At 37.7% G+C, this 12,291-nt stretch overlaps 1 protein-coding gene across 1 annotated transcript in view; it reads right to left on the minus strand.

The window, feature by feature from the left end:
• The window catches only part of LOC120525599 (junctophilin-4-like), a 102,886-nt gene that overhangs the window by 6,700 nt on the left and 83,895 nt on the right, over positions 1–12,291 (minus strand). The window contains exon 6 of the mRNA XM_039748025.1: positions 11,170–11,436. Within this exon, the coding sequence (XP_039603959.1) occupies positions 11,170–11,436 (267 nt within the window). The remainder of the gene's footprint in view (positions 1–11,169; positions 11,437–12,291) is intronic.

Below are 12,291 nucleotides of genomic sequence, written 5' to 3' on the forward strand. Positions count from 1 at the left end.
GAGGGCAAGTCTTCAAAGGCAACTTAATTTAAAGGCAAGGCTTCGGGTATACCTATTTTTTTTAATGATGATAGTCCTTAGATCCACACCATAAGCATCTCAAATTTAACACAACTACCACAATGAAAGTTAACAATATATTGTGTAGCTGCCCACCTCCCTCCTAAAAAGGTGATCACACATGAGACAAGTAGATATTATGGTTGTGTTCTTCGGGCCTGAATACTTTGAGTTACTTAGAGTGGGAGAAATAATTCAGCATCATGGGTGCAAATCTCTCACCCCAACATTGTCTGTGAGCGGTTTTTCCTCCCACATCCCAAGGATATGTATGTTATATATCTGGTGACTCCAGTGTTAGTGCTAGTATGGGCATGAATGAAAACTATCTTTATCTTACCTGTCCAGGGCTGTTTCTTGGCAGCCTTGTACCCAGTGCTGATCTGCAGTCTTGGATTGGATGATGTAGGTTTAAGAATGCTATTTGTTTTAATTCATTAAAGTGTTTCTTTATGTTTGGACTACCAGCTAATTAGCATGATTTGCTTGTTTTGCTGTTACCATTGTTTACCTACATAAGGAAACCCACATCCTACATAGTTCTAAATTTGCCTGTTTTAAAAATGGCAAAATGCATGCTTTAAATATCACAATTATTTTTCAAAGGATAGAATATGTGAAAATATACCTACAGTAAATTATGAGGATTTTGTTTCATATGAAAATCTCTCTTTCAAGGTAACACTTTTCAACATACGAGCATCTTGAGGATACAGCTGAGATTAGGAACTGTATTATAGGAATTTTGTCTTTTTTAAGCACTTTTTAACATTGATGTAAATACACAAATGCTACATAAATAAAAATATACTTAGGCAAAACCTAAAATGTAAAGAATCAGGAATAAGTGAAAAGCAAAGGCCAGGGGCCTCATGTATAAAGAGTGTGTACGCACAAAAATGAAGCGTAAGAATGTTTCCACATTCAAATTGCAATGTATAAAACCTAACCTTGGCGAAAAGCCACGCACATTTTCACGGTACCTCATACCCTGGCGTACACAAGTTCTCCGCTCAGCTTTGTAGACTGGCGGCACCCAGCATCAAAGCAGTGCTACTGTTCCAGTGTGGTTATCCTTTCTTTTTCAGATCTACATCCCTGACGCGGATTTATAAATACACTGAAATTAACCACACATTGTTTATTAGTTTAATGCATCTGATTGTAATTAACCACTAACAATATAATGGTCCACGGAATGGTCAAACTATTGTAAATACAATATTTGCTTTAGCGTTGTTACTCTCACTACTTCTTCTTCTTCTTCTTCTTTCAGCTGCTCCCGTTAGGAGTTGCCACAGCGGATCATCTTTTTCCATATTACTCTCACTGCACCACTCAGAGTATTTATATCATTGTATCTGAGTGAGGAATCAAAGATCTACAGAATATGAGAAAGAGAATTATTGGTATACAGTATCAAGCACATGCTGCCTCAGTCCGCCTGTCTATTTAATTGCTTTCACACAGCAAACGTTTCAAAGCCTTTCCTGTATGGACAGTTTCACCCCAAGAACTATAAACGCACTCAATCAAGTGCTCCTTGTAGAACTGTTTGTACTTATAAGTACAATTACCTCACTGTAAACTTGCACTATAGTTATAATATTACACAACCTGCGCCACTTTATAAAGCACGTATTTACATATGATGACGATATCATTTTTAAGATGAAATGCAGCAAAATATGTTTATTATATTGTACAGATAAAACTTCATTTAAATAATCTATATTGGAGCCAACCCCAGCCAGCACAGGGCGCAAGGCAGGAAACAAACCCCGGGCAGGGCGCCAACCCACCGCAGTAATCTATATTGTTAATAATTAAACAAAGTTTGGGTTTGGCCCGAACATTTGTGCATGGATTAAATTACTGTATACTAACCCAGAAGCTTCAGTTTGCATCAATAACATTTGCTCAGACTACTTTAAACTAGAACGTGGCACAAGACAAGGATGCCCTTTGTCACCACTGCTGTTTGCAATTGCCATTGAACCACTGGCAATACATTGTCGAAATACTGATCAGATAAAGGGGATTAGCAGAGAAGGACTGGAACAGAAAATCTCATTATATGCAGATGACATGGTACTGTATATATCGGACCCAGAAAATTCTCTGCCTGCAGTCTTAGCAGCACTCACAGAATTTCAAAAGCTCTCTGGTCTCAGAATTAATCTGAATAAAAGTGTACTCTTTCCGTGAATACAAGCATATAATATTAGATTAGACACCCTTCCTTTTATCATTGCAGAACAGTTTAAATACCTCGGGGTAAACATCACAAGTAAACATAAAGCTCTTTATCAACAAAATTTCGTCGTCTGTATGGAAAAAATTAAACAAGACTTGCATAGATGGTCAACCCTTCATCTCACACTAGCTGGAAGAATTAACACTGTTAAGATGAATATTCTTCCTAAGCTCCTTTTTTTATTTCAAAACATACCAATATACATTAATAAATCGTTCTTTAAGCAATTAGATTCAACAATAACCTCATTTATTTGGAATTCTAAACATCCACGCATCAAAAGAGCGACCCTACAAAGACAAAAGGCAGAAGGCGGCATGGCTCTACCTAACTTCCAGTTTTATTACTGGGCGGCAAATATACAGTCGATAAGAACCTGGACACAAATAGAAGAACATACACAGGCATGGACCGCAATAGAAGTAAAATCCTGCAGTACTTCTTTGTATTCCTTGCTTTGTGCTCCAATAAACACACGCTATCGGCAATACACTAATAACCCAATTGTGCTCCACTCACTTAGAATCTGGAACCAATGTAGAAAGCATTTTAAGACGGAGAAGCTTCTTTCTGTGGCACCCTGCAAAAGAACCACCTCTTTCAACCCTCACAAACATATGCAGTTTTAATATCTGGAAAAATTTGGAATTAACTTGCTTAGAGATCTTTATATAGACAACGTCTTTGCATCCTATGAACAATTACGTTCCAAATTTAACATTCCAGCTACAAATTTCTTTCACTATCTTCAAATCAGGAACTTTGTTAAACAGAACCTTCCAGATTTTCCTCATCTTGCACCCTCATCCACGCTGGAAAAATTATTGCTCAATTTCAAGGAGTTAGACTCCATCTCTACAATATATAAAATCCTTTTACAATCCCTTCCTTTCAAAGATCCAAGAGGACACTGGGAAAATGACCTCTCAATTAATATATCAGAAAAGGAGTGGAAAGTAGCAATGCAGAGAATTCACTCAAGCTCCATATGCAAAGCATACAATTATACAACTCAAAATTATATATCGAGCACATCTGTCTCGACTAAAACTCTCCAAAATGTTTCCAGGGCATGATCCAACCTGCGAACGTTGCAACCAAGCCCCAGCCTCACTAGGTCACATGTTCTGGGCCTGCTCCAAATTAACATTATTCTGGACAAAAATTTTTAATTACCTCTCAGACAGTCTTGGACTCACAATCCCTCCTAACCCATTAACAGCTGTGTTTGGGGTTCTTCCAGAGGGTCTTAAAGTGGAGAAAGACAAACAAACTGTGATTGCATTCACTACACTGTTGGCACGCAGACTTATTCTGATAAACTGGAAGAACCCAAACTCTCCTCTTTAAGTCAGTGGGAAACTGATGTGTTATATTATTTAAAATTGGAAAAAATCAAATACTCAGTTAGAGGATCTGTGCAGACTTTTTTCAAAACATGGCAGGATCTAATCAGTAATATTTTGAAATGATTTTATAAAGCACAGAGAATTTGTTGATTTAGGTATTTTTAAAAGCCTTAAATTTTACACCGTTTGGCTTGCTCTCTCTCTCAAGGGTGGGGATCGATCTGTTCTTAGCATAATTCTTTTTTTTTTTTGTAAAACTTGATTGCTATGTATTGATTGTAATAAAATTAATAAATAAAAAAAAAAAATAAATAATTAAACATGCCAGGATACGATGCCGCAGCACTAGCTATGAGCTTGCACTCCATTCACGGATTGCTCCTGCCTCACACTGTATTCTTGCTTATGCTGATGCGACACTGGAAGGATAGATGGATAGAATAATTAAACATGTACTATGAAGATATTTCAATGTTCCTTAAAAGTTTTGAAGAAATGGCGTTCTAAGCTTACAGATGGCTCATCGTCTATTACAGAGCTGATTGTGTGGCGATTGGGTATTTGGAGAAAGAAAAGTAAGGACAGGAATTGGGGGTTAGTACGTTTGAAAGAGACAGTACTGCTACAATAAAGTATTTCATCAAAGGTTGCGCACAGCGCAGGAAGCATCTTGCGTGAGACATGAACAATCACTGCGCCCCCGTGTTCCCATGTTTAATAATATGATTTAACTCCTATCATCATGAAAATGATATCACGTATACATCTCAGTATTTTAATTATTCAGAGAGCTGTAAAATTAAGAATGTAATGGATTCTGTGTCCTGTCGGAGGAAGAGAAAGCCCAGAAGCACGTAGTGATTCACACATATAGAGCACATAGAAGATCAAGTACAAAACAAAGCATTTAACGTGCTACTTTAGTTACGATGGGATTTGAGAAACTAATAAATTAAACAATTTAAAGATGAAGTTTATGATGTTCTACTTTAATGACAAAATAAACTACGTGGTTAAAGTGGAAAGTTTGAGAATAAAGTTGACATTTCGTGCTTTTTTCCCCACTGTGTGCCTTTTTTTTCTCTGTACCCTAATAAGCGGCGACTTTGATATGTGTCTTCTTTTTTATTTCGGGCACTGTGCGACTTTGTGAACTTGAGCTTTCGAGTTTCTCGGACACTCGATCAACTTCCTTTTGTTGATTATACCACTACTTAAACCAACAGATAGTATGTTTTCCTTGCCTCCACTTGGTATTTGCTGAAATTCTTATATTCCCCCCATGCTTTTCCCATTCTCTTTTCACAAAAGGCTGAGCTTAAGGGCTATTTATATTGATTTGCATATTCAAAGAGGCATAATTCTGGGAGGAGTTGGGGCGGGACAGCAGGTGCGTGCACGTGTGTTACTTTTCACGCTGACCGGGATTTGTGTAGCAGAAGAACATGGAAGTTTGCGTATGCACAGATTTATGCATCTGGATTTTTCTGTGCTTACGCCATATTATAGTGTGAGTTCTATGCACGGCGTTATACATGAGGCCCCAGGTGATCTGCATTCTAGCAGAGAGAAAGAAAGCCTTACATTAACTATCATTCTTCTGTTTCAACATATCTTTATTTTTTAATCTGTGTTTTAAAAAGTAAACATTTTTTTCCTTGTTCTAACCTTTGTCATACTCTTAATTGCTCACATACATATGATTTTCCTGATTTTAGCCATTTCATTACTTATTGTGCTTCAACTTTAGAAATCAGAGTACAGTATAAGAAGAAGAATTCTACTCACCTGATAAATGTTAAAGACTGATGTTTGGAATTAAAGCCCCCTTTAAGCCTGGGACATCAATAGAAGGTTTTGATTTATGCATATTTTAAATGCCAAAAACTAGCTAACTAAAGTGACAGTTTAGTACCTGAAAATAACATAACTTCAGTTTTTGGTCTCATTTCAGTGTTGGCAAAATAGCTGGGTGAAAATATTTTCACACCATAAATTACTTCTATTTTCAGCAGTAAGCACAGGCAGGTAAAAACTATTTGATACTAAAATGAATACTCTTGGTAGTGTACAGACTAACACAATGTAATATTATGGCTCATCTATAGTGTGTTGTAGATTCAATTTCCTAATTCCACATCCCTCTCCATCTCTCGCTCTGCCTTTGTTTCTGTTTTAACTGCTACACATCTGGCTGATAAGCCTCTTCCAGTGAATATATTTGGATAGCAAATAATTTCTCAGATAATTATTTTTTGTGGTCAAAAACATTTGTCTATAGATCACTTCCAGCTGAATGCTTATCTTAAACTGTGGGGCTTTTCTGTTTTAATTTTTTTTTTTTTCACATTCCTTTTATCTGGTTAGGATGAAATGATCTAATGTTGGCACTGGTTGCTATGGACACTTCTCTGTGGTCATGCTATGGCAATCATATACTGCACCTCACTCACTAATGAAATCTATATCTTTTTTACACATTTTACTAAAAACAATAAAGTAAATGTTGCAAAAAAAATGCCAGGACAGGTATTCATGTCAGGCTCTTTCTAGTTACAGTATACTGTAATACCAATGACATCTCTGCATTTAACAGTTGTTAGGCCTTAGGCTGTTCCAGTTTCACTTCTGGGGCCTGTTCTTTAAGGCAATTCATTTTCATCATGCTTCTCTTTCTTCCTAGCCATTCACTTCTGTTACACTAATCCTCGACCAGGTCTTGCTCTGCTTTACTCATGTATTCTCTTTATCCAATCATTTTAATGACCTGATCCCACAAGTAGTGACACTCTCTATAGTTTCTGTGTGATCAGAAAATCTATCATCAGCAGTTTAGAAGATGGTACTGTGGACTCTGTGAGGACTTACAATGGTTTTGTCAAGTGTCTCAATGGCATACTCAATGTTTCTGAATCTTAACTAAATTCAAGGACATCCAAGATAGGCCACATAGGCACCGTTTTTGCTGTCATTGCACTAATCTGCTATTACACAGCATAACTCATGCAAGTCTAGAGAGTGCCTTACATGGAATGATTTGAAGGGACAATGGGAGAAGGTGATGGAGGTTGCACCGTTTCTGTGGTAACATGTCCACTCCTGTCCTCAGGCAAGTGTAAATCTCACCCAACAATGAATTACATCAATTCCACTCTATCCATGTTCCACCTATTTAGATCCCTAGCCTATAAAGACACCCTAGCCCAGAAGTTATCATCATTTGACCAGCAGGTATTCTTGAGAGAATTTCTCAAAGCGCATGAACTGCTAATAACAAGCCATTCTTCAATTTTTTTTTTAATTTTTTACCATTTTTCCTTTATTAAGGCTGGCATCCTATCTCTTCACATGGCTACTGTTTTACTTATGTTACAGTAGTTTATAAGATAGAAGGGTAAACAAGATTTCCACATAATCACTTATTTAATATACAGTTGCATTTTAATTTCATGTTGGTACATATAAATTGTAACTGATTCCTGTTAGGTCAATTCATTTTTACTCTCACATGTCTGTCTGTTGTCTTTCACAGATTGTTGCTATCTCTTTTTCAAAAGCCTAATTCAATGTTTTCTCTTTTATGCATTTTTTCATTAGGATATTTATTCTTATTAGGCCTCCTGGAGTCAGTATTATTCTTAGAATTGTTCAATACTGTAGACAATAGTGAAGTTTTTTAAACATAAGACTGACTACAAAAGTAGATATTTAACCTACAATGCTACTCAAAAAGCCAGAAAACTGAAAAAATACAGATTAAATCATTTTCTTTAACTTCATCTTTTCCAGCTTCTATGATGAGTTGATGTTTTTGACCAACCTTCTGCATACAGCTTGGTCCTGCACCTACTCCCCAGTCAGATTGTTTTCATTCAAATTGTCTTTTACTTTATCCATCCACATTCACTCCGGTCTCCCCAGCTTTCTCCTCTTGTGTACTTCAGTTTCCACCATTCTTTTGCCTACTTATTCATTGTTTCTCTTCATCATATGCCCATACCACTTCAGCCTACTCTACTGTATTTAATCATTGATATCTCTCCCATTTATTTGTACCTCTCATTGTCTCATTTCTTTTTTTGTTCTTCTTTATAACTCCACACATCTCAACATTTTCATTTTTGCCACATCCAACTTCTTCTCCCTTTACTGCTTATGTCTCAGCTCTATACATCATAGCTGGTGTAACCACTGTCTTAATAACCTTACCTTCAGCCTAGACCTTCAACCTTCAACCACACAATACTCCTAATACTAATATTATCTTCCATTTGTTCCATCCACACTGCACTCAATGAGTTATCTTTGCATCCAGCAATCTGTCTTGGGCTACCACTCATCCTTGGTATTCAAACTTATCCACTCTTTTCAATAGCTCTCCCTGCAGGCTTAATGTCTGAATCTTGATCATAATTAAACCTTAAATATTCTGTCTTATTCTTATTTATCTTCAGTTTTCTATCTTCCAAAGTCTTTCTCCTATCTTCTTAATTCCTCTACATTTTAATCAACATAATGTTATAAATCGAAAGCATGCACCAGGGGGACTGGTCTTTTATCTAATGAGTCAACACATCTACATTTAGACCAAAGAGATAAGGACTTAAAGAAGATCACTGATGGAGACCAACTCTAACTGGAATCCAGTCAGTTCCCCCAGCGCTGCTTCTAACCCAAGTCCTCACCCCCTCATGCATATCCTGGATCATCCTCACATGCTCCTCTGGTACTCCTTCCTTCCTCATGCAGCTCCAGACCTCTTGACGTGGCACTCTATTATAAGCCTTCACCAAGTCAATACAGTACATGCAAGCCTTTCCTTGTTTCTTGATTTTTCTCCTTGAGCTGTCTCAGTTCAGAAACTGCACCAGTTATTCCTCTGCCTATCAAAAAAATAAAACTGATCCTTCCCTATGGTGGTCTCTATAACCCTCTCCCAGGTTTCCACTGTGTGTGACATTAGCTTTATCTCTCTATAGTTTCCACAATCCTGAATATCTCCTTTCTCTATATACAGTGCATCCGGAAAGTATTCACAGCACATTACTTTTTCCACATTTTGTTATGTTACAGCCTTATTCCAAAATGGATTAAATTCATTTTTTTCCTCAGAATTCTACACACAACACCGCATAATGACAACGTGAAATAAGTTTACTTGAGATTTTTGCAAATTTACATGTACATAAGTATTCACAACCTTTGCCATGAAGCTCAAAATTCAGCTCAGGTGCATCCTGTTTCCCCTGATCATCCTTGAGATGTTTCTGCAGCTTAATTCGAGTCCACCTGTGGTAAATTCAGTTGACTGGACATGATTTGGAAAGGCACATTCCTGTCTATATAAGGTCCCACAGTTGACAGTTCATGTCAGAGCACAAACCAAGCATGACGTCAAAGGAATTGTCTGTAGACCTCCGAGACAGGATTGTCTCGAGGCACAAATCTGGGGAAGGTTACAGAAAAATTTCTGCTGCTTTGAAGGTCCCAATGAGCACAGTGGTCTCCATCATCCGTAAGTGGAAGAAGTTCGAAACCACCAGGACTCTTCCTAGAGCTGGCCGGCCATCTAAACTGAGCAATCGGGGGAGAAGGGAATAAGGCTGTAACATAACAAAATGTGTAAAAAGTGATGCGCTGTGAATACTTCCTGGATGCACTGTAAATGGGTACAGTCACACTGTTCCTCCACTTCTCTGGTACTTTCTCCTTTTCACAGATGTCCTGGATTAGAAATAACCACACCTACTTCTTCTTCCCCTAAACAATTCCAAAATTCCACTCGTATTTCATCATCCTATTTTCTCTCTGTTCTTTATTTTTCTCAGTGTCTTCTTTGCTTCTTCCTTCCTTGTTCGTGGTAATAGCTCTTTATTTGGGACTCCATCCCGAATTACTACTGTTCAACAACTTTTCAAACTATCTATTCCATTTATTCTTGATCCTTTCATTCTCACTTAATACCACACCTTGCTTGTTTTTCATCTGCTTTATCTGACTGTAATACATTCCCGCCTTATTCTTGGCCATTACTATTCTAAAAATGATTCCCCCTCACACTTTTGTCTCCAGTTCTTCACACTGTGTCCTCTACAAAGCTTGTGCCTTGGCTATTTGCCTTCTGCCTGTACATTTTTCTATCGTCCTCCTTCCCTGACTGGTACCACGTCTTCTAAAGTAGCATTTTGCAGCAAAAATGTGTCATACCCTAAATCAGTGTTTCTTAAGTTCAGTCCTGGAGCCCTGCTGTTACTGTGGGTTTTCATTCCAACCAATTTCTTCTTTCAACTGGACTCCTACATTAATTAGGCAAGCTGTGCTTTGGGGATCAATCTATAAATTATCACCCGATTATGCTCAATTTTTACTGAATGAAGTGGAAATACAGATGCATAAGAATACATGTTTACTTTTTGTCTATGGCTGTTAATACCTTTCTGGTCATTTATGACATTATTTATTAATGAACACACAAGTGGGTAACACTAAAGTAGCTGCCCTTTAGTGTTCGGTGTCACTTGCCCTGTCAAACTGTCAAGACTGCTTACAACAAAAACCTGAAGCCACTGGGGGCACCAGGACTGAACATGACAATGACCTAAACAACTCTGGTTAAAAAGTATATATAACTTATATATAATGTGCCACACACATGCAAGTCGGGGGCAACTAATGGGCTCAAAAGATGGTAATACCATGCAGAACCAGGAGGTGGTAGTGTGCACTAACCCTTTCTCTCTTTCTCGATCAGACTACCTGAGGGAAATCCCACCTGAGCCTGTCAATACTATATCCAGTTCGGGGCCCAATGAGATCACTTCCAGTTCCGGGCCCACCCATTGAAGGTCATTCTGGCAACAGACTCAACAAGCATGCCAGACTTTGCAAATTTCATTGTGTTCCTGGGCTAACTGAAAGATGTCATTTTTTGTCACTTCTTCCGGCTCTTCTCCCAGTGGGCAATTCCTAGTACATCATTCATAAAAGGCTCCCAGTGGACTTCTGAGGCTATGAGGCAGCAATGCTAACCACTGTGTCCCCATGCTACTCTCAGTGAGAAGAAGATTTAGGCCCTTGTGAGAAGTCATGATACTATTTAGTTCAAAACATGACTTTAGTGGCAAATTACATTGGTAGAATAAATACAGCAAGTAACAGAACTGATTTTCTAATGTGAGTATTAGACCATACAGAAGATTTTCTACGAATATACAAAAAGTATAAGCTCAGCTAATTCTTAGGCTTGGACCACACATTTCTCCAGCACCAACAAGTGTTTTAATCTATCTCTTTACCTTCTTAAATGGTTGCCATTTCCCTCCACTCTGGCCTTTTACCTTCTTCATCCTCCCTGAGTATTTTCCCTCCTTGCTTCATTCAATGCCCATTAACTACTTTTCAGTGTGGGAATAATCTGTAATTACTTTTCTGCATACAAGTACAGTACTACTTTCAGTGCTATTTGCTCTTTATGACACAATGCAAACATTATCTTGCACTTACCAAAATGGAGAGAATTGTTCCTTCTGAGTCTGTAGCCTGTGGCTCCTGCTCAGCGCCGAAAGCAGTCACAGCAGCTGTTCCTATAGAATGTGAAGACTGTTGTGTTGCCATAGGCAACATGATCTCCTCAGGACAGTCAAAGAAATAGGAAGAAGTGTCTGTATCCTCCCATTCACCTCTGTCTTGGGTAACTGTGCCCAGTGTCCTGTCCTTGACACTTATACACTGCCGGTGTGTCACTGTAGTTTCCCCTGAGACCTTGTACCACTGATAAGAGAGAAAGAGACATGCAGTAGAGGAAGAAGAAACCACAATTTAGGAAATCAATTTAGAAAACACACTGATATTGATTTAAAAAAACTGATGAAATAACACATTTTCAAATGTCAACTAACATTCCTTGTTTTCAGTTACTATGAAGTGCAAATGCAATCAAAAATGAAAGTGTGGAGATTTAATGCAAGTTAAATATCAATACCAATGCCACTTCTATACAAATGTACAGAGCACAGAAATATTTATTTAAATATGACCAGTGCCTTTTCAGGGTCATAAGAAAAAAGTACTTAAACAGATGGTCAAAAACACTAAAATCACCACTAAGATTAAATAAAAAAAGAATAATCAGAATTTGTGAAATCTTAAACAGGCAAAAATTTTAAAAATAAATAAATTGTCATGTCTCAGCTAGGGTTACTCCCCTGGCTGTGGTTCAAATTCATTTTTGATTACTTGATTTATGTTAATTTTGTGCATAGTTGTTTATTTTGTTTATATTTCTACATATATAAGCTTCCTTTGTTATATTCTGTGTGTTTTGCTGGTGGTTTCCACACAAGGAGCAGGGCCACAGGCCAATCCCTGCCAGGAACTGCCCTTCATCCTACTGTATAAATCCAAAGGGTCTCCCACAGTTGCTGTGCTCTGGTGATGGTGAGTTAATTGCTGTGCTTGTTCCTATGATATATTTTGAAATTACGACCCTCTTGCTGTTTTTTCCGAAGCTCTATTTAGATTATGTATTAGCACTTTATTCTACTTGGAATGTTTTTGTAATAGGAAATTCCATTTTGCCATTGTGTTCCAAGCAGCTTTATTGTAATTGGAATATTTTTTGTGAAG

Source organism: Polypterus senegalus, chromosome 1 (assembly GCF_016835505.1).
Source record: "Polypterus senegalus isolate Bchr_013 chromosome 1, ASM1683550v1, whole genome shotgun sequence".
In the NCBI taxonomy this organism is placed as follows: Eukaryota; Metazoa; Chordata; class Cladistia; order Polypteriformes; family Polypteridae; genus Polypterus; species Polypterus senegalus.